Source organism: Grus americana, unplaced genomic scaffold (assembly GCF_028858705.1).
Source record: "Grus americana isolate bGruAme1 unplaced genomic scaffold, bGruAme1.mat H_6, whole genome shotgun sequence".
Lineage (NCBI taxonomy): Eukaryota > Metazoa > Chordata > Aves > Gruiformes > Gruidae > Grus > Grus americana.
In genome coordinates this window covers 66704-88222 of record NW_026561382.1, presented here as the reverse complement: position 1 = coordinate 88222, position 21519 = coordinate 66704, and the positions used below count along the sequence as shown (strand labels likewise).

At 43.4% G+C, this 21519-nt stretch overlaps 1 protein-coding gene across 1 annotated transcript; it reads right to left on the bottom strand.

Moving 5' to 3' along the window:
- Positions 1-172: 172 nt before the first annotated feature.
- Positions 173-12486, bottom strand: LOC129200347 (SH2 domain-containing protein 1B-like). Its single transcript, XM_054811676.1, has 6 exons — positions 12363-12486; positions 10979-11184; positions 9509-9898; positions 5261-5324; positions 2781-2949; positions 173-292 (listed from the first exon to the last, which is right to left on the bottom strand). The coding sequence occupies exons 3-6, from the start codon at positions 9640-9642 to the stop codon at positions 255-257; spliced, it is 405 nt and encodes a 134-aa protein (XP_054667651.1). The 5' UTR covers positions 9643-9898; positions 10979-11184; positions 12363-12486; the 3' UTR covers positions 173-254.
- Between the last annotated feature and the right edge of the window lie 9033 nt (positions 12487-21519).

Below are 21519 nucleotides of genomic sequence, written 5' to 3'. Positions count from 1 at the left end.
CCCTTCCCCCTCTCACATATATGCATGCATGTGTCTTATAAAAATTAATTATTACTGAACAAAAATATATATAGCTTATACTGGATCTATCAGGAGAAAATATATCTGCTTTGATAGTCTGCAAAAGGTGCTGTAATTCCAGAGGTACAGATCCACAGTGAAGAGTGCCCAGCTGGCAGCTCTCCCCGGCTGGTCCGTTCTGCTGTGGCACAGCCCCAAAGGGCAGCTTCCCAAATCATCAGGTTGCAGATTGTTCACGGTAAGACAGTGATGTAATCGCTTTCATAAACTTCTGTAAAGAAATCAATAAAAAAACCCAAACAGATTTTTTCATTGCAAATGGCTCCTCTGAAAGCCCATGGTGAGCAGGATGGCCTGTGGCCGTGTTGCTGGGCAGGTGTCAATAACTCAATTTTTTTTCTCGGTATTCTCTCTGCTATTTCAGGGCCAATGTTAGGCCCCGTGTCCTATGGACTGGTCCTCCCAGAGCCCATACAGAGGCAAAGTCTGCACTGCCTTTTCTGAGCCAGCAAGCTCTGTTACTGAACAGCTGTATCCACATGAGACCCCTTCTCCCTGAGGAAGAGTCAAATGCCAGAAGTCATCCATACTTAGTAAATCAGATCAATAGCTGAGATAGCTTTGACTATAGCATAACAAACCCTTTCTTCTCTAAATAAATACCCAACAGAAAAACTCTCCTCCCAACTAAGGGAGGAGAGCCTGAAAACAAAAGAGCCTGAAAAAGCTCTTTCTCTCTTAGACCTTGTTAGATTTATCATGTTTTTTGAGAAGATAGCAGAAAGGCAGAAATTGAATGCTTAGGACTCCATCTCCACTATGGAAAACTACTGTCTCTTCAAGCAGCCACCCTCAGACAAGCTGTTCTGGGCTAGAAAACAATGCTCAAAAATGTCCAGCAACCAGTATCGTGACCCCAGTCCCGTGAATTGTTCCACTGGTCCCACTGGAGTGCTCAGTCCTGCGTGTGCTGCAAAGCCAGCTGCCAGTGCAACACGAGGGACCGGGCCGGAAGAATACAGCGCTTGCTTTAGGGAGCACTGTGGTGTTTTACGTGATGCGTGCATTTCAAAGACATCATGACATTAACCTAAACCCCTGCTGTAAGCACATAACAAAGCACGTCTGAGGGGGAAGTTTGGACTGCTGTATAAATGAAATTTAAATTAAAATTGAACAGCTACGATTCCAAACTGATTTAATTATTTCTAAAAGCCTCCATTTTGATGAAAGCCACAAACATTTTGATAGTGAAGTGAAAGGGTTTGTTTTCCTCCCTGTGAGTCCACACCAAGTGAATTGTACATCTTCTAGAAAAGTCCATGTTACAGGACGAGACAATAAAATATGTATTACATCTGATTTTTCCTAAAAGTATATCCATGCTACTGCAGTATTTTCCATCTCCCTGGAGTGGCAATGACAAGATACCATAAAACCCCTTTTTAGAGCAAATGTGGCACATCTGCCTTAGTGATACAAGTGATAATGTAATGTTTGGGACACCAGAAATGTCTCTTTGCTACTGTTTCTGCCAGCAAGATTGTTGCTGCAATGGCCCCTAAAAACGCAGCTTAAGTGCATGAAGTGGTGGGGAGACCTCACCCCTTCCTGTCCTGTCTGCTTGATGCAGGGAGCTGGTGCGCTGTTGTTGTGTGCAAAAAACCAGCATCTGATGTACAGACAGGAGGTACGACTGCAGCACAGAGGCTGGTCCGCACGACCGCATTTTAGCTAGCGTTACTCGTGAGATACAAATTACACAGGAGATTGGATACTCCAAGAATTTTTCCTGTTTGATAACTGTACTTAATGAAAGGATTACCCTTGCTCATTACGCTTAGTCTTCTAGTCAGAGGACCTAGAAGAGTGTCGAGGTAATTTTGCAGCCTGTGACCTGACAGATACTGCAGCTGAGCATCGTCCAGCAGTGATACAAAAAGTGGCTTTCAAAAGCATGTGAGGGATGCTGGCAAGGTACCAGTTGTATCTCTATTCATCCTCCCCAAAACACAGACGTAAAGATGACACGGAACTATGAAACATGCTCTACCACTTTGTGAAAACCTCCATCTTTACTGTATCCATTTGCATCATATTTCTGTCAGGTAGGGACGTTGTATCCTTATCTTATACCTGGAACTTGTGAGCATAAATTAGCAGATGATCAACCAGAGTCTGAACCCTGGTTCCAAAGCTGTGATTCTGAGCACAAGGCTATATGCTTCTTATTTTCAACATACTAACTTAAAATAGGCATGTTTTAACACAAATTGCAACAAGCCATGAGTTGGCTAGCTTTTTTTTCTCCTTTTCTTTTTTTCCCCCCCAGCATCTCAAAAATAACTGAGATTTTGGCACAAAAATAGCTTTCAACCTGGCCAATGGAGGTAAAGGACAGCCTCAACTTCCAGTGAAGTGCAGGAGTCTGGCAGCTTGGCAGAACCACGTTGGGTAAAATTGGTCCTCAGCCTTCCCTAGCCTAGAAGCATCAACACTCATGAGGGAGTGAGCTGTGGGCAACATCATGCTTTCCCTTCTGTACCTCTTTCAATTTTAACTTGTTAATTTGTGGTGGATGGAGGTGTGTAACCTGTGAGCTAGAAATAACCGTTTTCCAGTGAACATAAGAGAGAAGGAAGAACGTTGAACTTCTGTCCATGCAAGTTGGTCTCAGAGGACACATAGCAACTATTCACCACAAACCTTTCAATGCAGTCGTCTTTAGAAAACCACAAAGAACGAACTAAATTTCTCACCATCATAAACGTCATCCTTTCCTGACTTGAACCTCTGGCTTCTTTGTGAGGCCTTTGGTTTCTTTACTGGGTAGCGAAGGTTTGTAATTAGTCCTTGATTTGGCTTTTCATAATTGTATATTAGGTCCTTTAACGTTCCAAATATCCTCTGGGGAACACCTTCAGAAGTCTGCAAGAAAAGGAAAATAAAGCTTGTTTGCAATTGCCTTTCACATAGAGTTCCCTAAGTGAGAGGAAGGATACCTACTTTCGTGTTTACTGAGGATTTGGTGACAGAATGATGTACTGTCCTTAAAACACGTTTGGTGGCATGGCTATGGCACTAACCTCCCTTACCATCTTTTTTTATTTGAAAAAAGAACGCAAGTTTAGGGCCAACGTATTTAGTTCTCACTTAAAATGTTGGATTTAAACAAGTACGTGACAAGCAGAAGCCATACGTTTTACAAAATCAGCAAAGGACACCTGCAGAGGCAGCGGACGTGTCTGAGGCACCACCTGGCACCACCTTTCACTTTTAGGCAGAAGTTTATTGTTTCTCTCAGGTTTGAAACTTGCATTGGAGACTCCCGAGGCCAAGCAGGGACGATGGCACACCTAAGCGGGGGGACAGCGTTCTCACAAGCTGCTTCTTAACGTGCAGGTTCGCACAGCCGGACTGAACTGCTTCCATGGCACAGCCCCCGGTGATGGGCACAGAGACTGTGCAATGCCGGTGACAGACAGTAAGCACATTAATCGGCTCTAATCACAGCGAGGGTTCTACTACTAGTCATCAAAAGTGAATGGGGCTTTGGTTTTGCTTAGTTGCCATCTAACAGAGAAACATGTCTTTATTTTATTTGTTTTTCTGCATCCTTTATCTTCCCTTCAGCCGTGTCTGGACTGAGTGCTGCTGCCTCTGTGTACTGGGTCTGGCTGGGATGGAGTTAACTTTCTTCACAGCAGCCTGTACAGTGCTATAATTTGAATTTGTGACTATAACAGCATTGATAACACACCAGTGTTTTGGCCGTTGCTGAACAGTGCTCGCACAGCCCTCAGGTTGTCTCTTTTTCCCGCTCTGCTTCCCCAGCGAGGAGGCTGGGGGTGCGCAAGATGCTGGAGGGGATGCGGCCAGGAAAGCGGACCTGAACTGACCAAAGGGATATCCCATCCCATACAACATTGTGCTCGGCAATAAAGGCTTGGGGAAGGGGGGGGACATTCTTGGTTACAGCATTTGTCTTCCCAAGTAACCATAACGTGCGCTGAGGCCTCGCTTTCCAGGAGGTGGCTAAGCATCTGCCTCCCGATGGAAAGCAGCGACTAAACTCCTTCTTTGCTTTGCTTGCGTGCACAACTTTGCTTCATCTATTAAACTACCTTTTATCTTCATCCAGGAATTTCCTTACTTTTGCTCTTTCTGCTCTCTTCCCCCCACCCTGTCCTGCTAAGGAGGGGAGTGACCGAGCAGCTGTGTGGGTGCTTAGCTGCTGGCCGGCGTCAGCCTACTGCACTCTAGAAAGTTCATGGCTGAATCTGGCCATTAAAAAACCCCAATCAATCTCCCCTCCACCATTAATATATTATTTCAGCCTATTATTTTTAGTAAGCTGAAACAATTCGACTTAAAAAATTGAACAACAGAACTGTTCTTTCACATTCTTGGCAAAACCGTGTAAGAAAAATCGGATTTGAAAAAACTAAAAGTGTTTGAGTTATTATCTGCTGATAGACACGACAGCAAACCCCAGTAGAGTGGCTATAGTCCAAAACAGATTACTTTTTGTCAACAAACCATTCTTCTTCATGGCAAATTGTCTTTCGTACTCAATCCAAACCACTAATAAGCAAGAAATTACCAGCGTGTGTCCTTTACGGAGCGAGTTCCTCATTCCATGGAACTGCTACTTAATTGTTGGCAGTCCTGTTGGCTGTCCTACTACAAGCAGAGGAGTGAGGCAGCTTTTTCAGTGTCCTCTCACCTTGCCTAGGGATTCGATTGATGCAGTCTGCTCTTACAGTTATTCAAGCAATGAGCAGCATTATCTGGGGTCATCACTTCGGGTGCCTCAGAATCACACAGAATTATAGATAGGTGTCTCTACATCAAAAATATCATTGCAATATTCCAAATCCCTACAAGATGCTGGATGCAATAGCAGAGCTTTCAAGTAGAAAAAGCTTATTAGGAACAGGAGCAAATAATGACAGTGATAGATTTTTCTTCAATGCCATCAAAAAGAAATGGTCAAATCAGACAGCAGCTAGTCCACAAATAACAGATCCACTTAGGTTATAAGGGAATTCTACAAAGATAATAGCTACTTCTGAGCTCATATGTAATAATAAGTATAATATTAAAAAGTCAAGAATTGAGAAGAGAAGAAAACAAACTTGGAAATATTTTCTAAGATAATGTGTTCATGTATATTAATTTTTTAAATCAAGACAATGATCTTTAGTGCAATCTTTACAGATGAAATAGAGTTACTCACCTGTATTCTAAAATATCCGTGGTGTTCCCTGAAGATACGATAAGTGTAGATGATTTCTTCAAAGCTGTGAAAAACATTATTGTATAAATTATTCTTTTTATCAACTGCTTGACCGCTGCAACTTGCTTAGACTGCTACAGCTGATCTCAACAGCCAGCTTTTGGTTTTGTTTGTTTGCTTGTATCTTAAAGTAAACTACAATACAAAGAAAGACTAAAACCAAAGAAACAAATCTAAAGGAATGCCTGATGCTAAATAGCATCATATATATATATATAACATATATATATGCAGTTACTTTTCCATTTGATTCATGTATCAGAGCTTTCAAAATACGTGAGATTCACCAAAAGTCAAACGTTTAATTGTCTGTTAGCCAAAATTAGTAATGCATGTTTTCTTAAGCCTCAGAAACCCAAATATTACTTTATCATGCCTTGCCAATTCAGTTCTAACCCCCTGTATGTCACTATACAGATCTGTTTGATTTTGGACCAAATTTATGGCATTCTTTTTTGCCCTGCAGACTTAGGCCAGATACGTTAAACATAGCCAAGAGTGCTGTGTGCAATCTGCAAAGTGCTTTAGCATAGATCTTGATAAAGCATGTCCAGCTAGCTCACCTCCACATCAGCTAACCGCCTGAGCTTTCCTCCAGCTTCTTAGGTGCATCTCCTGTGCTGAGTTTTGTACTACTACAGCTCCAATAAAATAGATCCGATAAGTCAAAGCAGTGAAAATGCTTCAAGTTTATACGTCCAGAAAGGGCTGGATGTCACTCAGAATTTGTATTACTTGTTCTGTGGCAGTGAAACACAAAATAGACCCTGGAATTCCACTGCGGGTGCCGTGTAAGAGAAGAGCCCTTGTTTCCATAGGGTGCCTCAGTCCTTGCTCACCACCAGCAGGACTGGTGCGTGGCACTAGAAACCAATTTGTGCAAATGTCAACATGGGAATAAACTGCAAGCAAGGGGCTGGCACACATGCCATCGAGGACTGCAGTATCTCCATCAGCAGTGAGGAGAAGGGGAGCTGCAGCCTGGCCGACTCTCAGACTTTACACCGGGTTGGACTAATCATCAGACAACCTTTTCGCGATGGAAAGACATGTACCCCTCCTTCAAAAATGGAGCTATAAGGAAGACCTAAATAGCTACAAAGACAAAAGTGAGGTGCCGTTCTTTCCCTGAAGTCATACTCTAGGGGAAAACGGGCTGGTTTCCAACCAATTACCACATCTGTAAGAGAAGCAGTCACCTTTCAGAAGACCAATCTAGAGCAGAGAACAAGGATGAGAGATTCACCTGGGATGTGACATGACTGCAATGCTGTATGGAAACAAGCACATTGGCATGGAGTGATGCTCTGAAAGATTGTCTTTGCGAATGTCTGCTGTCATAGTGGTGGAAGTTGGGAAAGATGTGAGGGGGGAGAGAGAGAAAGAAAACCATATTAATCTTAGTAGTGGTAAAGAATGATTCTGTAGGAAACTCGCAGTTCACCTTTCGCATGAGATCTGCTGGCATTCCTCTGAAGAGAACAGGTGGGGAGGTTTCCACAGCGCACACAGGAGTGTGAAGTTGCAGAATGTTTTTCATGTAATCTGCTTTCCTTGTGGGAGCCCTCAAGTAATTGCAGCACCACAAATTCATACTGTTATTTCCCCCCACGCTGCCCTACACAGTGATCCCCTTGAGCTGTCTGTACCTTCGTGTGTTCCAGATGTGATCATGTACCAGGCTAATTCAACCTAGAATATGTTTGATTTGACCAGAGTATAGATAGAGATGTATATAATACTGGACATATACTCAAGGGTGTGATATTAGAGGCTTATCAGTGGGCAGAGTCTCTGACCCCTGCTGCTGAAAAAAGACACTGTGGTGGAAGGAAGAGACACCACATTTTTAACAAAGTGTGAGCCTGGAAATATCTGCAAACAGCAGGTAGTATTAAAGACATGAGAGGCTGTGCAGTAAAATTGAATGAGACAGAGAGAGAAAAGCAAACCTGAAGGGAGTCCGGAGTTTGCAAAATGAGAGAACGTTTCATATCTTGAAATATAAGATTACTCTAATGAGGAGTTTCAAAGAACTTATGAACTAAACATAACACAGGCCTTTACATAAGACTAATTTAATTCCACAGACCTCCCACCCTCTGATCTATCTTCTTAGCCTCCTCATGTGTGATACCTCCCTAAACTTCATTTTGCAGTTGTATCACAAGAAGACTGTTTAATTCCTGGAGTGATGTTAGCAGAAAACTGTCTCCAGTCACCAGGATCCAGAAAATGACTGCGCAGGTCCTATGTCTAAGAAAATTATATTTCCTTTGCATTTCCCAGTTTTTTAATTATTAGTATTTTTAATAACATGCAGGCATTTGAACACTCAGGCTACTGACAGCTTTGGATATATTTTGTCAACAGAAATAAAAGCTCTATCAAATACTGCAATGGCAGACGTTCAGAAGATGAACTGAAGATCATGACCATGATCAAAAAAGGCACTAAAGTTGCAAAGGTACGTAAACCACAAATAACGGGGAGGGGGGGCAGGGAAGCAGTATTTGAAAACACGGTCTTTTAAATGGTACGCATGTTCATCAGAAGGATTTCAACTGTAGCTACATTAATTGAGCTGTCATGAGAGGGAGAATCTTAGGGCGAAAACCCAGCTTGGGGGACTAACGCATAAATGAAAAATTACTCTGGAAATAAACTGCTTTGTTCTGCAAAAATATTACTACAGACTGCGGTCAGGGTAAGACTTCCAGCTAGAATAGATTTCCTTTGATTCAGAGAGTTACATGACAGGGGTGCATCTTCTGGTTTTTTCCTCCTTGAGATATCCATGGAAATTCACATGTTCCTGGCTGAAGAGAACACTAACTTGGTGTTAGTGTGGCACCAAGCTTAACCTTTATGTCAGCTTGCATCTGCCCACAATGTACTCTGTAGAGGTGCTCTCTCTTACATCAGTAGTTCAAACTCATCGCACACACCTAAGCACCCCTTCACTTTCTCATCTGCCTCTACTGCATGAGATCTCAACAGCCATCTTCCCAAGTCAGGGACTAATATTGTCATTCTTCCTCGGTGCCAGGATCCCTGTTTGTCCCTCCTGACAGGGTAAGCACGCCCATGCCCTTTCCCTTTCCCTCCCACGCTCCCTGCCCTCCCCGCACCCCCTACGCTGTGTCCTTCCACACCGCACTGAAGGCAGGTTCCCACAGCTCCCTCCCCGAGGGCTCTCTTTGTCCCCCACTTGCCATTTCTGTTTTCCTTACTCCATCGTCTCACAAACCTCCTTTCTTCTACCCACCAACCCCATAGTACTCCATTTCCCTCTCCCTTTTTCTCCTTTTCCTTTGATTCATTTCAAAAGAAATGCATTTTTTTATTATTGATAAAAACATTTTCTGATATTTTCAAATTAATTTGATGTAGCGTTAAAAATTTTTCATGTCACACACAAACACGTCCTCAAGGAGTGTGTAAAACCTCACAGGGACAAACAACGAAAGACTCAGAGTTATTAATTTATAAACTGAACAAATTAGGAACAGATCAATTACATATGAAAAGTGTAAAACTGACTTCTTCAAAGGGAAATAAAAGTGCTATTCCCTACAGGAAAAGAAAATAATAAAATTTCAATTGTAGTAACTAAAGTTAATGCCTAGAAGTAGCAATTTTCTATGCCCATCATGTTCATGGACCCGTCATATGAATTCAAACAGGACATTATATCTTTCTGTTTCAGCTTATTTTGTTACATCAGCTAAAATTCATTTGAAGCACAAGGTCAAGCTTTCATCAGATAGCAAGCCTATGAAAAGGGAAATGTTTTGTAATCTACCATGAGACTTTTCAGTGTCTCAACATTGCTAAAATGTTATTTACTCATTGTTACAGAGGCAGCACCCTTGAGTAAAGTTCTTACCGTGTTTTGGCAGGCTAAGCTGTCTTCTCTGAGCTCCCCTTACTGTCTGCAGAGAGAGACCGGCATCAACGGATTACAGTTCATCTATCCTCCGTTGCATAAAATGTCTTTTGCAAATGCCACCCTCTCACCACTCACTATAAAGGCAGCCTAAGGCAACCGGCATCACTTGAATACATATACACACCCCTCTTGGAGTTTGTTAATATTAAGGAAGAACTATTAACATTAGGGAAGATGAACACTTGCCTTTGGATCTATTTGAAAACTTATAAAAAAATTAGTATTAGAGTACTTACAAAACACAGAGACACAAGGCTCCTTCCACGCTTTCACTCTCTCGTATTAAATAGCTACCATTCTTTCTGTTCTTGCTCAGCAGTTCTTCACAGGTTTTTTTTGTTATCTTTCCATGGAAAAATGGGAACTCCATGGACAAAAGGAAATAAGGTCTCTCACCTTTCAAACTAATTCCAGAGAAAGTCAGAAGCCTGGCATTAAAAGAAGACCTTACTCCAAATGTGGCTGTCTGCAGACAGCTGAAATTGGAGGTGCTAAGTACACATGAGTGTTCATCTGTGCTGATATCACTGACCTGCTGTAGTGAAGTCAGCTGTCAGCCCGTGCTGACTGCTCATGAATGCAGTGAGGGCAGGAAAAGGGAGATGCTTTGTCTACACTGGTCACACCTAGATCAAAAAGGGAGAGTCTTTTGTCACATTATATCAGAGTTGTGTATCACACTTCTAAGTTATGTATTAGTGAAGTTGACACCTAAGTATAATTAAGTTATTTTTTATGTTTAAAATTGCTGAAATCCCTGCAAATAGGGTTCTTGCTCATAGTTTTGAGAAATGCTGCTTGGTTCGATTCCTTTCCTTGCCAGACTTTCCTTCTAACACTGTTTTTGGGTTTTGTTGTGGGTAGGTTTTTGGGTGGGTTTTGTGGGGTTTTTTTGGTTTGTTTTTTTTTTTTTTTAGTTTACTTGACTTTTCAGGTTTTGGTGAAAGTTGGTCAGCAATATTTGAAAATGAGATTTTTCAAAACAGAGCATTCTCTTCCCCCCCCCCCCCCTTATTTTTAAAGTAAAGCTATTTTATCAAGAAATTCTGCTTTCTCTGTGCCATGATTTAGGAAACATGGCAGAAAGAAGGGGGTCAGACAGTGCCTTTTGCCATCCCTGGTAAGCTGCTGTCAATTCAACAAGGACAGGATACAGCCACGTGTAGAACTGCTGCTCCCTGATGGAGGAGATTCCACGGGAGAGGCTCTCCCAGGCATTTTTTTACTTTCCCTGCTGGAAGCCAAGGGCCAGAGGAGGAGCACAGAGACCTGGAGAAGCAGAAGGTAAGACCCAGGCTGAGCAGTGTTTGTGAGGGAGAGCAAGTTGAGGGAGGACCTGAAGATGTGGAGGAGCAGTGATTCAGATGGGGAGAATGGCAGGCAAGACAGAATCCTCAAAGGAGGGGAGAAGGATCTGGGACTCCTGCAATACAGCCTACTCTCGAGGTCAAAATGGAGTCCAGATACATGAGTGTTGGCACTGACAAGGGTCTTCCTGATTTCAAAACAGGCTGTTTGAAGGTTCACCTCCCAGCTCTGACACGTAGGGCCAATTCTTTCTGAACTATGAAGTCCTCATGATGTGCCATGATTTCCCAGTTGCCAAGCCATGCCTGTGACCCCCTTGCACCAAGGCAATGATCCCCTGCAATTTTAGTTCAAGATGGCAACGTCCGGCACCCTACTACCACCTACCCCACTAGTACCTGTGACACTGAACTTGTGTGGTGCAATTCCAGGATCCACCTTGCTGATGATCCACACAGAAGACAAGGGAATACCAAAAGATGACATTTGGATATTTCCCTTGTTGTGGTTTAGCCCCAGCCGGCAGCTGAGCGCCATGTGGCCACTTGCTCACTCCTCATCCCCTGGCAGGATGGGGAGGAGAACTAGAAGAAGAAGGTAAAACCTGTGGGTTGGAATAAGGACAGTTTACTGGGACAGCAAAGAGGAAAACAACAACAATACTTATAAAAGACTATACAGAGTGGGTGATGACAATGCAATTTGCTCACCGCCCCAAAACCCGATGCCCAACCTATCCCAAAGCAGCAATGCTTCCTCGCTGCCACCTCCCCCCTTATATACTGAGCATGATATCATATGGCATAGAATACCTCTTTGGCTAGTTTGGGTCACCTGTCCTGGCTGCGTCCCCTCCAGCTTCTTGTGAAAATTAACTCTATCCCAGCCAAAAACCAGGACACCTTCTTCTTTTTCACAAATCCTCCCCCATTTCACAAACCTCCAAGAAACTTGTGACGGCAAGTATTCCACAGTTAGGATATGCTACAGTTACAGCATGCTGCTGGCAAAATCTCATTTCTCCTCCCTTAGTGCAAATGAAGTATGGTAAAGGATCAGGTGTGATGGTGGGGATGGTCAATAATATGAGTTAACTATTTTTCCGTGTGTTGTCCACCTCACTAAAGCCATAGATTGGGCTATATTACAGGAATAAGTCAGGACTGTATAGGGAAGGAGGAGCTTATCTGTAGGGACTCGTCTTTTTTGTTCCAAATTAATAGCTGAATTTGAGGAAAGAAAATGAGTGTTTGTGATGTCCTCATGAGCCTCAATCATGAAGTCATGGAAAGCTCCAGAAAAGACTTGGCAATTCTCTGTTCATGCAGAGTTTTAAACAGAGTTCATCAAAATAAGCTGTAGAACTACACAAGGGTTTTAACAGAGAAACGAAGTGTGAGATGCAGTGACCACTGGCATCTTGACCACAGAGTGGGGAAAACATCCTGTGGAAAAAACCAAGGCTAATACTGACTGAACACTGGGAAGAAAGGCCATCTATGTTGCACTTGCAGCTGTTACTTTCATGTTTCTTACTCTGACAACTATATGCACACAAAAAATCTTATATTAACATTAGTGTGTCTAACTGCAAGTTAATCATGCATGACACTAAGAGTGTTTCCAGACAGCATCTTGGTTAGTCCAGGAATAAACCAAAAAGCTTTGTGTCAAAGAAATTTAGGAAGTTAGAAAAAAGATTCCCCTAAGAGAGAAACCTAGAAATGGTAAGTCCAAGGTGAAGCTAAAGCTGAGTTCTGTACTGCAGTGACCATCACTTACCAATAAAACAAGTCCCCATTACCAAGGCAATAGCGGAAGTGTGCGGGAAATACCCTTCCTTGCCTTGCAAGTCTCCTCAAAAGCATGTCACAAAGGTTCTTCTTGATATCAGACACACCTGTATTTTCCTACGGATTAAAACTGTTTGAGGCTTTTGTCTACACATCTTATAAATAAAATAGTTTCATGAGGTATTGCAAGGTGAACGGCTGTTCCAGAAGCCCCGCTCTGGAAAGGGAAGGCTGCAGCTGCTCAGCGCTGCCCTGCTTCAGGCGGGTTCTCTCTCCTCTGCATTGAAAAGAAAGCAGATAGGAAACAACTGCGAATTCCTCTTTCAGGAAGGTAATGACAACACGTTCTTCACAATTTTCCCTAAAGACCTTATTAGCTAGGCGCAGAAACAGAAGACAGCAATTTCAGTAGATCTTGCAGATCTGAGTCTAGAAGCTACTTCACCAGAAATGGCAGCCACACGTTATCTACTGACCACTTAGTAGAGTTCTCTGACGACAAAAAAACCCCCACAAACCCATGACGAGAAAGTGCTTTAGGAGAAATGGGGGCTGGGGGCTCCTTTCAGCAGCAGTCACCTTCCACAGCCTGGACCACCTTCCTCCTCGGGCAACACCAGCAGCAACAAGTTCATTCTTGCCCACACTTTTCCTTTTCTTGCCAATGGCAGGTGTAGTGTTGGCACCGGTCCTTAAGTTGGCAGATTTCAGTTTCATCGACGCTCTTCAGAAGCCTCGAGCTAGCTCTGGGAAAGATACGGTGAGGTTTGAGATGACACCGAGGCCCAGGCAAAGAGTATCGGTTGAGGGGAAGCAGAGGGCAGGGCTTGGATGGAGAAAACACACCAGTGGCAGGAAGACAACGTGTGGAAAGGGGATTCTGCATGGAGCAGCAGCAGCAACTGGGGCGACTGGGAGAAATGGAACAAGGAGCAAGACAAGGGAGTGACAGGGAGGATTTGGAAAAAAAACATCGAAAGGGAAGAAGCAGTGGACCTCAAAAAGTGAAAAAAAATGCTTAAATGGATTTTGGACATAAAGGAGAGTTTAAATCATGGGACTTGAATGATAGTGAATTTATCAGAGAGACCTTGCAACAATTTAATAGGCTCAATGGATGAGAAATTCTGGAATAGCAATCAGGAGCTTCGGTTGAGGGAAGGGCTAATATTGTAGTGGTATAACAGCTAAGGATTATTAAAAATTAATGAAAACAATCTCATTTGTGTAATATTTGTAGGACTAAAAAAAAGACGGGGACACGTGGACAGGACTTTCAGAATACTGAGAAAGAAGATTTTAAAAGGAAAAACTCAGGTTAAAGGGAGAAAGGAGTTAGCCTTTGGTCAAATAATTCAGTACTCCAAATAGAAAAAGCTTTTAAAGAAAAAGAAACAAGGACAGCAAAAGGGGAGAAGGCCTTAGTGTAAGTAAAAGGGGCTGGAATAGACACCAAAGATTAGTAGTTTGATAATAAATAACTGAATGTATTGGAAGATACTATTAGCCATGATCACTGATACAGGCAATCTCCTTCCTTATTTCAAGGTCTGGGTAGTTACTGAGCTCACATAGTATCAGAGAAATGGTGCTTACACTGGTGAAAATGTCAAATTTTGAGCTTAGTACTCAACTCCGGATACTACTATTGATGATATTCCGCTCAGCCTTCTTAGTTTTTAAGTCTGAAAACCACTGAACTGAATAATCTCTAAAGTTCTCTGAGTGTGGATTCGGGTGCCCAAAAGAGTGCCTAGTGCCGTAGCAGACATCCTGGGACCTCAGAGATAGCCACACAGGGCTGCAAGTGTGACGCTGGGCTGGCGTGGGCAGACCCACGACCTTCTGGAGTGGCAGACGAGGGTGAGTCAGGATAACAACAGCATCTCAAGCAGCATTAGATGATGACAAATTGCTCCTGTTGTGTCTAAGAAAACCAACACCTTTACCTGCTTCTTAAAGAATTTGTTTCTGCTCTGGACACAGAAAAGTGAAATCACAAAGAGAAAGCACAGTGGGCTCAACAGCTTTCTCATCTGAGAAAGGTTTGCTTTCCTCGCTATGTTTGTGCACCTATCCAGCAATTCCTTACTACAAAAACAGGTATTGTCTCCATTCCTCTTTAGAAGCACTTCCGTGGTGCTTTCCCTGAGAAAAAGAAACTCAAGCTGCTTCTGTCCCATTGTCTGCAGCACTGACTCAGGGTTAAACTTCAGCAACAACTCAAATTTTCCAGGCATCATGGTAAGTTCATGTCTGGAAGGGAAGAAATTTCCTATGTCACAGGGTAGGTGGTCTACTTTGTGTAACACTATTCGTTCACAAGTATGGTCGCATATCCAATCTATTTCTGTCAGCTGGAGGCAGGGGCAATGACGTGTTTGATGTGGCAAGATTAGAGTTCTGCTCTGGTTAATCTAAGATCATGGTTTTAAAAATACCTCCCCTTAGAAAGTATCATGAGATGAAGAGGGAGGAGTTGTGCAGTACTGGATTTTTAGTTCCTATTAAGGTTTCCAGTTCTTTATTCAAACAAAGGAGTGATATTCCTAGGCAGAAGTTCTGACTGTAAAACTGAATCTCCAGACACAGAAAGCCTTCCTGTCCTGTGGTTCACCGTGCACTGTGTGTGATGCAAGCACAGCTCTGGCAGAGTTGAGAATTTAAAGGATACGCCAAGGCAATACAGTTCCCACAGCTCCCTGACAGTGTTCGATAGAAGAGGACACCCAGGAATTCATATGATCTTTTTACCTTACCTTACCTATCTGTAGTATTCAAGGGGAGCTGAGAGTAGGAGCTTGGTTTAAAAGCAGACATCATAGAAATATACCAGAGAAAGAGGTCTGGGAGGGAGAAATACAAGAGAGGCTGTAAATATGGTCTGGTCTGTCACTAAACCACAAACATGATTCAGTGGCCGGATGCAGAAACTCCCCACTGACTTTTGTATGCATACATGTACATATATAGGCTTTGCTCTGGCACTGGTGGGCTAGCCGAGGGCAAAAACATGAGGCTCTGGCAAAGACAAAACAGGACTTGCAGATCACAGCCTGGGATACCTGTTGATGGACACTGTGTAAATACCTGGAAGGTGGTGGGAGATGTCCTTGGCAGCCACCACAGAGCTGCCCTGTGAGCCTCACCGTGACTTGTACCACACAGCATCAAATCTTTATGTTGGGATCACGTAACAATGTATCTCTGTTGCCCAAATTTAGCTGTAAACTCTGAGCAAGCATTTTCTAACAAGTATTTCTGGCTTAACGTATTTAGCAAGTATTTTTGGCTTACGCAAACCTGCATACCCAGGCTGCTGTCTCAGCTGAGTCTGAGGAGCGATCAGAAATACGAGCTGTGATGAAATCTGTGCATATTTCAGTTTATGGGCTAGGGGGATGCAGGGAGAGAGCAACACCTGTATTTCTTCACCACCGTTTACTGACAGAAATTTCTAGACTGTTTGATGTCTGTCTGTCTGAGAGGCTCTCGTTTGAATAGAATGGAAAGGGGTGTTGCCTACACGACAGGTAGGAGCAGAGTCTTTCTCGGTGAATTCAGGATACTGCATGGCACAATAATTTTTGTGCATCCAGAGTGGAGCCAGGGCTTCTGGTAAGTGCGGAGAAGCGCTTTCCTGGAAGCTGCTGTAACACCTCCTGGTGAAAACCACAGTGGGTGAGCCTGGTCTCATTTCTCACATGCAGCTCGTTCTCATTTTGGCCGTGCTGGTAGCGGTGACGGGGTCTGAAGCTACTCTAATTCATGCTGTGGACAGTTTGTGACAATAAGGGCTTTTTGTTTCAGAGGCAAAAAAAAGACCAACTCCAAGTTGGTCCAAGTTCTGTGTAGTTCATGATGAGAAGCCTGTAAACTGGCAGTGATGCCTCAAAGCAGTGGGGCTTGGGTGGCTGAGGCAGTCACGCCAGGCTGAGCCTCTGGGCGTTAGCGCTCAAATCTTAGCTACACCAAACCAAGCTGTGGCTGTTGTGAATCTGCTCTTAAAATCATCTTACTCTGCTCCAGAATAGGATTAGGTTTTTGTTTTCTCCTCATCCACAGTTCCTAGGATAGCCTCCCGCAGCGACTAACTAGCCTTTCAGATGTTAGAGACAGGGGAAAAGTGAAGCTCTTTTTCCTGAGGGACTGCCTCTTGGCCTGCTTCTACCCCTACATGGAAAAAAAATAGCTAGATTTTCACTTCCTAAAAATCTTCTCTACATGAGAACACATTCTTTAGTCAGTCTTGTGTTTTCTTACCTGTGTGCAATCACTTCCTTCAGTCTTTCCCAGAAGTCACATTTTCTTGCAATTGTTCTCTTTGTTTTTCTCTGACACCACTCCGGCTAGTACTTCTATAAAATTTCATGCCTCTAAGTGAAGAAATGTTTTGATTACAAGAGCAGGATAGTTGGCTACTCTTCTTTATGCAGAACAGCTGTTACAGAAACAAGACCTGCAACGTTTTTTGCAGCAGCACCAAGTCCTGGGTGACAATAATGCTAATTTGTTTCCTGCCATATTGCTGCCTTTACCCATTTTCACTTTTTCCTTCCGTTAGTTTAAAACTTAGTGGAGCCTTTTCATAGTGACATCTCATATTATCGAGCGCATTTGGAGCTCCGGTTCTATCACCTCTCCTGGCTGCAGCTCTAACACAGCAAAGCTCTCGCTAGTGCCTCTTGTAAGAATAGGAAATCTGAGGAAGGGCTAGGTTGCTTGACAACATCAAGAGTTAAGGCTTCAGTGAATAATTGGGGAGGGTGTGGGACATCAAGGTTAAATTGGAAGTTGTGGTCAAAAGTGGCTAAAAGCAAAGCCAGTGTGCATGACAACTGGTGTGAGTAAGCGGGAGGATGAACGGTCCTTTGCTGTTTCACCAGACAGCAAAAAACACAATATAAGAAAACAGAAAGAAAGCTGAATTCTAGCTAAGTCTCCTGAAAATTTGAGTTCTCATTGAGCTATGTCTCTAGGCAGTCACAATACTGTGTTTTACTGTACAAACTGAGCCAATAAAGGTTTTTGCAAGAAGTACCATTATAGTAACAAATTACATTTGATTTTGCAAAATTCACAACTGTAGCATGGTATCTACATCAGTCTGTACTTTTGTAATGTATTGTGCCTGGATACAAAGGTTTGGGGTTTTTATATTTGTTTTTTAGCAAGATTTACTTTAGACCAAAAGAAAAATCATTATGATGTAAATTCAAAAAGAAAATTTTAGTGTGTCTATTACTTGCGGATTGCTGCTGGACCTGTCTGTGCAGTGCCAGAATAATTCCCCAAGGCTCCAGAACTCTACTGTTAGCTTTCTAATCAAACGTAAACCTAGGAGGAAAAGCCTGACTTATAACCCTCTTACTTTTTATAATAGAAGTAAATCGAAAACGATCCTTCAAAATGCAAACTTCTCTGTGCTAAAATTAGAATTAAAAAGTCATAGAACCAAACAATTAAAGAAGGCTACATATCTATAAAATACATTCGTATGTGTAAGTAGTGGGTTTTGGTCTTCAAATTGTCTAGAATTTTGCCTAAAAATTTACTTGCAAGATAGTCACAAATTAACATTTTCCTTCTCACTGGCAACCCTGTTGTCAGGGTTCTCAGTGATTCATATTCAATTACTCCCTGAGCATATAATATTCCCAATTTTTGTATTAAAAAAAAAAAAAAAGAAAAATCAGAGGAACTGAGAGATGAAAAAAAAAATTCCATTGACATAAGAGGTTTCATTGTCTTTAAACTGAAGAAACTCATGGCATAAAGTGGCCCCTCAAAGAGACCTTGGTGCCTCCTAAAAGACTTTGGCCAGCCAAAAGTCGTCTGGGAACAGATCCTGGAGGGATGTGGAATCCCACTGGCACCGGAGCACTTCAGCTGCTGCGCAAATACAGAGGAACAATTCCGCCTGACTGGAAACACATTCCAGGTGCTAGATGCCACCAAAATTCCTCTGTAGACTTCAGCAAAACACCAGTTCCACCAAGAAAATTATTTACTTGAAGTTCATTCAACCCATCCTAAACAGCACAGATCTTTGTAAGAAGTACGCTTAGACGTTCCTGTAACAAATCTACACTACTACAATAACGTGGTCTTCAAGACCTAGAAAGCACTTCTTCAGCTTTGTTTTCACAAAAGCAGCTCCCTCCTCCAGTTTGACAGTCCTGATTCACGTTAACTGTTATACACCCTGAAAATTCAGCTCCTAAGACATCACTGGTCTCAAATATCAGATAAAACAATTAATGAAATGCAGTAAGAAGTCAGTTCACATCACAATGTCCCCAAAGCCTTCCTGTTAAAGAAACGGGCAAATAAGCTGTGGGAGATGACAAAACCCACTTACACTTAATCACATTTCTATACTTCTGCATACTACATCCAATATAACTTCACCATAAAACTCTCTTTTGTAGCTTTTGTCTTACTATTTGACAACAAGACTCTGAGTAGGGTGTTCATCTGTCCTTCGCATCTACTGCAATATCAACAGTGACATCGTTTTTACTTTCTTATTTACTCTTACTAATAGATATTTTTACCCTTACTAATATTTTCCTAGTCACTAAGTTGCCACTGTCCTGTCCGGAGCGCTGTGTACCCGGCAACTACGGCTTGCCACTTTGGAAGTGGCTTGTCATAGTGCCGCTGGTTTTTCATCTTTGCATAATCTTGAAAACAACACTTTTTCCTGTAGTAATTAGGCACTGCATATTGTAAAGCAAAACAAACAGGATGACAACAAGCAAACTACAGAGGGCTTTTGCATAATTTTCTGAACGACTTTGATGCCAGCATTTAATTATTATCCTTCAACTACCAAACTTCCTTCACATATTCCTATTCCTTTACTGGTTATCTGGGCACCACTATGGAGAGGTGATCAGAGAACCAGGCTCTCCAAGTACATGATGCAGTGCATGCACAGGACAAAATGATGGTCCAAACTCTCAAGAGTTTACAAGACAAATTGACACGGAGCCTGGGCTTGAATCCATGTCTTCAAGCAAGGCAGGCAGACTTGAATCCCCGTACGGAGGCTTATGCTTGAGAGTATCAACTAGGCTAAAACTCAAATGGGAGCTTAAATCTTAGACATAGAAATAATGAGGTCAAAAGAATAGGCTAGGAGAACTGTTTAAAGCAGAATTTGTGGAGCATATCAAAGGCAAAGAAAGCATTAAAACGGCTCACCTGATTTGAACCAAAGCCATTTTTATATCCCACCTCCAACAATGGCCACTAGCAGATACGGAAAAAAAAAAAAGTGTAAGAAATTGTGTTGGGTTTGCGTGGCAAGGTTTTGGTAATGGGGCACTGGCTACAGGGGTGGCTTCTGTGAGAAGCTGCTAGAAGCTCCCCCTGTGTCTGACAGAGCCAATGCCAGTTGGCTCCAAGATGGACCCGCCCCTGGCCAAGCCCAAGCCAATCAGCACCTCTGTGATAACATAGTTAAGAAGGAAAAAAACAAGTTAGAGAGCGCTTTTGCAGCCAGAGAGAGGAGTGAGAAGATGTAAGAAACTCTGCAGACACCCAGGTCAGTGCAGAAGGAGGGGCAGGAGGAGCTCCAGGCACCGGAGCAGAGATCCCCCTCCAGCCCCTGGTGAAAACCATGGTGAGGCAGGCTGTCCCCCTGCAGCCCATGGAGGAAGGATGAGGGGGTGTAGAGATTCCACCTGCAGTCCATGGAGGACCCCACGCCGGAGCAGGTGGAGGCACCTGAAGGAGGCTGTGACCCCATGGGAAGCCCAGGCTGGAGCAGGCTCCTGGCAGGACCTGTGGACCCGTGGAGAGAGGAGCCCAGGCTGGAGCAGGTTTGCTGGCAGGACTTGTGACCCCGTGGGGGACCCATGCTGGAGCAGTCTGCTCCTGAAGGCCTGCACCCTGTGGGAGAGACCACACTGGAGCGGTTCGTGAAGGACTGTAGCCCATGGAAGAGTCTCCGTATTGGAGCAGGGGAACCATGAGAGGAGTCCTCCCCCTGAGGATGAAGCAGCAGCAGAAACGACGTGTGATGAACTGACCGTAACCCCCATTCCCCGTCCCCCTGTGCTGTTGAGGGGGAGGAGGTTGAAGCTGGGAGTGAAGTTGAGCCTGGGAAGATGGGAGGGGTGGGGGGAGGTGTGTTAAGATTTGATTTTATTTCTCATTGCTCTACTCTGTTTTGTTTAGTAATAAATTAGATTAATTTTCTCTCTAAGTTCAGTCTGGTTTGCTCATGACGATAATTAGTGAGTGATCTCTCCCTGTCCTTATCTCGGCCCAAGCTTTTCGTTATACTTCTCCTCCCCATCCCGCTGGGGGAGGGGTGAGCAAGTGGCCACGTGGTGCTCTGCTGCCGGCTGGGCCTAAACCACAACAGAAATACACTTCTTTGTACGGAAGTAAATACAGTTTTTGTACAAGAGAGGATAAAAACCATGGAAGGACAGCTGGGACGAGCTGTGAAGATGAGTAGGAAAGGACATGCCCTGGGGTTGGTAGACAGAATCTGCAAAGTTCAGATGAAGACTGAATATGAGAGCCCAGAGATGCCCCACTGAAGGCAGCATTCAGCTTTGTGTCCCTTTTGTTGTGCTCCGTGGTTGTAAGGAAGGCTGGTTTGATAGCCAGAGATTCCAGAGAATGCATCACTTAACTTAGAGGGATTTAATCTCTGAGGGTCTGCCAGTGAGTTGTTAACAACTTGTGGATGCATTTGTGACTGCAGCAAAAAGAAGCAGGAGAAAAATCTCAGTCGGAATCCGCTGGGATTCCTTAAAGAAAAGCCAGATAGAGGCAAAGGGAATCCCTTGAGAAGACCGCAAATCACAACAGAGGAAATCACAGGATAGAAGGAACAGAGATTGACAAACGGGGCACAGAAGGAACAGGATGCAATTGGAAGCGTAAGTGAGATCCTGGGAGGAGTCCTGAAGGTAGGGGACACTACAACCATGGGAAGAGAGACACGTGGCTCAAAGACAGCTACAGCCATGTAACAGGTCAGTGGATGAGGTAAGCCACAGGTGAAGGGAAAGGTGGAGGCAAGCCACTAGAGGAGGAAAAGGAGGGGAACTAGGAAAAAAGCATGGGTGAGTGAGACAAAATCCAGTTTTCCTTAAAACCAGTCAAAGGCTGAAGAGAATAAG